The sequence below is a fragment of the Gadus morhua genome, chromosome 1 (genome assembly GCF_902167405.1).
Source record: "Gadus morhua chromosome 1, gadMor3.0, whole genome shotgun sequence".
NCBI lineage: Eukaryota > Metazoa > Chordata > Actinopteri > Gadiformes > Gadidae > Gadus > Gadus morhua.
In genome coordinates this window covers 30,499,907-30,504,906 of record NC_044048.1, presented here as the reverse complement: position 1 = coordinate 30,504,906, position 5,000 = coordinate 30,499,907, and the positions used below count along the sequence as shown (strand labels likewise).

At 57.9% G+C, this 5,000-nt stretch overlaps 1 protein-coding gene across 4 annotated transcripts in view; it reads left to right on the top strand.

Moving 5' to 3' along the window:
• The window catches only part of clstn1 (calsyntenin 1), a 42,333-nt gene that overhangs the window by 27,801 nt on the left and 9,532 nt on the right, over positions 1–5,000 (top strand). For 2 of the 4 annotated variants that reach the window (XM_030362401.1, XM_030362409.1), the window contains 3 exons: positions 985–1,106; positions 2,511–2,673; positions 3,369–3,413. In XM_030362401.1, the coding sequence (XP_030218261.1) occupies positions 985–1,106; positions 2,511–2,673; positions 3,369–3,413 (330 nt within the window). The remainder of the gene's footprint in view (positions 1–984; positions 1,107–2,510; positions 2,674–3,368; positions 3,414–5,000) is intronic. The other 2 variants (XM_030362417.1, XM_030362424.1) reach the window with 1 other exon arrangement.

Sequence of the window (5,000 nt, the reverse complement as noted above, 5' to 3'; positions counted from 1 at the left end):
TGCACACAATGTCTGCCAAAACCTCTCCCAACGAGCCTCTCCAACCCCCGGCCTCAGGTCACTAACCCAGCCTCTCTGAGCCCCGGCCTCAGGTCACTAACCCAGCCTCTCTAAGCCCCGGCCTCAGATCACTAACCCAGCCTCTCTAAGCCCCGGCCTCAGATCACTAACCCAGCCTCTCTGAGCCCCGGCCTCAGGTCACTAACCCAGCCTCTCTGAGCCCCGGCCTCAGGTCACTAACCCAGCCTCTCTGAGCCCCGGCCTCAGGTCACTAACCCAGCCTCTCTGAGCCCCGCCCCGGCCTCAGGTCACTAACCGCAGCCTCTCTGAGCCCCGGCCTCAGGTGGACTCTAACCCTTCCTCTCTGAGCCCGGCCTCAGGTCACTAACCCAGCCTCTCTGAGCCCCGGCCTCAGTGGACTCTAACCCTTCCTCTCTGAGCCCCGGCTCAGGTCACTAACCCAGCCTCTCTGAGCCCCGGCCGTCAGGGTCACTGAACCCAGCCTCTCTGAGCCCCGGCCTCAGGTCACTAACCCAGCCTCTCTAAGCCCCGGCCTCAGGATGACTCTAACCCTTCCTCTCTGAGCCCCGGCCTCAGGTGACTCTAACCCTTTCCTCTCTGAGCCCCGGCCTCAGGTCCTACCAGCCTCTCTGAGCCCCGGCCTCAGGTCACTAAACCCAGCCTCTCTGAGCACCGGCCTCAGGTCACTAACCCAGCCTCTCTGAGCCCCGGCCTCAGGTCACTAACCCAGCCTCTCTGAGCCCCGGCCTCAGGTCACTAACCCAGCCTCTCTGAGCCCCGGCCTCAGGATGACTCTAACCCTTCCTCTCTGAGCCCCGGCCTCAGGTCACTAACCCAGCCTCTCTGAGCCCCGGCCTCAGGTCACTAACCCAGCCTCTCTGAGCCCCGGCCTCAGGTCACTAACCCAGCCTCTCTGAGCCCCGGCCTCAGGATGACTCTAACCCTTCCTCTCGGCCCCCTCAGGGATGAACCGCCACCACTACTCGCTGTACGTCCACAACTGCCGGCTGATCCTGCTGCTGCGCCAGGAGCCCACCGAGACGGAGAACTACAAGCCCGCCGAGTTCCACTGGAAGCTGGACCAGGTGGGTCCCGCTGCTCCTCCTCCTCCTCCTCCTCCCCCTCCTCCTCCTCCTCCTCCTCCTCCTCCTCTCCTCCCTCCTCCTCCTCCTCCCCCTCCTCCTCCTCCTCCTCCTCCTCCTCTCCTCCCCCTCCTCTCCTCCCCCTCCTCCTCCTCCTCCTCCTCCTCCTCCTCCTCCTCCTCCTCCTCCTCCTCCTCCTCTCCTCCCCCTCCTCCTCCTCCCCCTCCTCCTCCTCCTCCTCCTCCTCCTCCTCCTCCTCCTCCTCCTCCTCCCCCTCCCCCCCCTCCTCCTCCTCCCCCTCCTCCTCCTCCTCCTCCTCCTCTCCTCCCCCTCCTCCTCCTCCTCCTCCTCTCCTCCTCCTCCTCCTCCTCCTCCTCTCCTCCCCCTCCTCCTCCTCCTCCCCCTCCTCCTCCTCCTCCTCCTCCTCCTCCTCTCCTCCCCCTCCTCCTCCTCCTCCTCCTCCTCCTCTCCTCCTCCTCCTCCTCCTCCCCCTCCTCCTCCTCCTCTTCCTCCTCCTGGGTGTTGAGGAGCCACCACACACTAAACTCTCCCCCTCTAACGGAGCCCACTCTGGGTAACCTTGGCTCCTCCTATCACCGTGGCGTGGGGGTTCTACTGGTCACAGGGTGGCTGCAGCCGGGCCACCACTCACTTAACCATAGAGGTCTATAGAGCGCCATCTCTGGTGAAACGCCGCCACTGCAGTTATTTCAGTGTGCGGTTGAAGGGGGGCCTGGCAGGAAGATGAACCGGTCCCAGGCTGGTCCCAGGCTGGTCCCAGGCTGGTCCCAGGCCGGTCCCAGGCCGGTCCCAGGCCGCTCCCAGGCCGGTCCCAAGCTGTGGGGATGGGCTGCTCTGTTTGGCCCTGTGCCCACCATGTTTGTGCCAGGCTGAGTATCCAACAGTCAATTATAAACATTATAAATGAAACATTGGTGAAACATTGTTCACCGCAGACACTCTCTGAGAATGCTTCAACGGGTGTTGGTCAAGGTGGCTGCCTGAGGGCTCCCTCTGCCCCCCCCAGGGTTGACCAACCCAGCCCTCAACCCAGCTGGAACCCTCCAGGATGACAGGGGGTCCAGTCCCACTAGAGGGGGGGGGGCCCAGGGAGGGGGGCCCTGATACGCTCTGGGGTCCAGTCCCACTAGAGGGGGGGGGCCCTGATACACTAGAGGGAGGGGGGCCCTGATACGTTCTGGGGTCCAGTCCCACTAGAGGGGGGGGGGGGGCCCTGATACACTCTGGGGTCCAGTCCCCCTAGAGGGGGGGGGGGGCCCTGATACGCTCTGGGGTCCAGTCCCCCTAGAGGGAGGGGCCCTGATACGCTCTGGGGTCCAGTCCCCTAGAGGGGGGGGGCCCAGAGGGCTCTGAGACTGAGGCTGATCCGCTCTCGTTTTCCCTCAGGTGTGCGACAAAGAGTGGCATCACTACGTGGTGAACGTGGAGTTCCCGTCCGTGTCTCTGTTCGTGGACGGAGCCAGCTTCGAGCCCTTCCTGGTCACCGAGGACTACCCGCTGCGCCCCTCAAAGATCGACAGCCAGCTCACCATCGGCGCCTGTTGGCAAGGTAAGGCCGCCCTCCCACCGCCCGCGGGCCGCTCGGCCCCTCGGCCGCGGGACGTACTCTCGCTCTGCCGCCCACGAGGCTGAGGTCCACAGACCTAGCTGTTGTGGGAACACGCCCGCCTCCCAGAATGTACGTCTGTGAGGAGGATCTGTGGTAACGACCCACCGTCGCTGGGGGGCGCGACTCGAGCCCTTACCCATTAACCAGTTCAGCGCTGCGCTAGTGGGATTGAAGTGATGAGTAATGGAACGTCTACTGAGCATACTAAGTAGGAGTAGGTTGTACTGAACGTACTTAGTAGGAGTAAGTTGTGCTGAACGTACTTAGTAGGAGTAAGTTGTACTGAACATACTTAGTAGGAGTACGTTGTATGTAGGAGTAGGAGTACGTTGTACTGAACGTACTTAGAAGGAGTAGGTTGTACTGAACGTACTCGTGCACATAATCTACTGAATCTACCCTCGGTGTTAACCTCCTCCTCGATAGATTCTCGAGGTGGCCGGCGTGCATCAAGTCTTTCCTCCAGATGCTCAACTCTCCTCCTCCTGTTCTCTCCTCCTCCTGTTCTCTCCTCCTGTTCTCTCCTCCTCCTGTTCTCTCCTCCTCCTGTTCTCTCCTCCTCCTGTTCTCTCCTCCTCCTGTTCTCTCCTCCTCCTGTTTTCTCCTCTGTTTTCTCTTCCTTTTCTCCCTTACAGACGACTCAGGCCATGACAATGACACTGAGACAGTCTCTGCTCCAGGTGGCTCAACTCTTTCCCCTTTACTCCTCGAATGCGTCCCGTGTTGTTATGTCCACATTGTGTCAAACACCCCCCCCCCCCCCCCCCCCCCCCCCCCCCGCCCAGATCATTGCCTGACTGCATCTTCACCCCCATGCGGACTAGAATGACCTCCACAACCCATTCTAGCTGGACAACGGCTCTTTTGTGTGTGTGTGTGTGTGTGTGTTTGTGTGTCTGTATGTGTGTATGTGTGTGCGTGGCTCTTGTGCATGATGCAATATGGTTTGGACAGTTATGGTGTGTGGTTGTTTTTCTGTTTCCCATGATATTGGAATGCGTCCGATTTGTTCTCCCCTCACCTAATTTATTTCATGGATTTTCCTCATTTTCATCAAATGGTTCCACGTCGCCGGTGGGCTGCTGTTGCTCTGAGTAAAGTTTTCTGCAGCAGAAACAACAGATTCAGGGTGGAGGAGGAAATGTTAAAAGCTGATTGAGCTTTAGATCAGCGATGCTGTGTGTGTCGACCTTGGATCAGAATCCCTCTCACCTTCACATCAGAACGCACAGCTAGAGAGAGACCCATACACAAACAGTCACACACAAATACAGACACACACAGCTAGAGAGAGACCTATACACAAACAGTCACACACAAATACAGACACACACAGCTAGAGAGAGACCTATACACAAACAGTCACACACAAATACAGACACACACAGCTAGAGAGAGACCCATACACAAACAGTCACACACAAATACAGACACACACAGCTAGAGAGAGACCTATACACAAACAGTCACACACACACACACACACACACACACACACACACACACACACACACACAGCTAGAGAGAGACCCATACACAAACAGTCACACACATATACAGACCCACAGACGCACCCACACACACACACACACACACACACACACACACACACACACACACACACACACACACACACACACACACACACACACACACACACACACACACACACACACACACACACACACACACACAGCTAGAGAGAGACCAATACACACACAAACACAGGCACACAGACACACACATTTACAAATGCATGCGCACACATTTCCTAATGCATGCCCACATGCGGGCACATATTTGCTAGCACACACACACACACACACACACACGCGCAACACACGCGCACACTTTGTCAACTACAAAGCGTGCGTGACCTTGGGCTGCGGCCAGTGCGTGCACGACTGCGGTGACGCAGTCGTGCACGTCACGGTTTGGCCGCGTGACAGGCAGGGGGGGCCCCAGTGGGACCACACACACACACACACACACACACACACACACACACACACACACACACACACACACACACACACACACACACACCCTGTTACACACACACAAACACACACAGCTACACTGGAGCACCACGGTCACTAAGGTCAGGCTGGACGGTAGGACCCAGCGGATGAGTTGCTCTTTAGCTCCGTCTCTTCATGAGGACTCAGACAAAGCAAGGCAGCTTTTTAGCCATAATTATTATTATTATTATTATTGTATTATCTAATGGTCATTTCTTCAACATAGCTACAATGGTTAATTTCTTC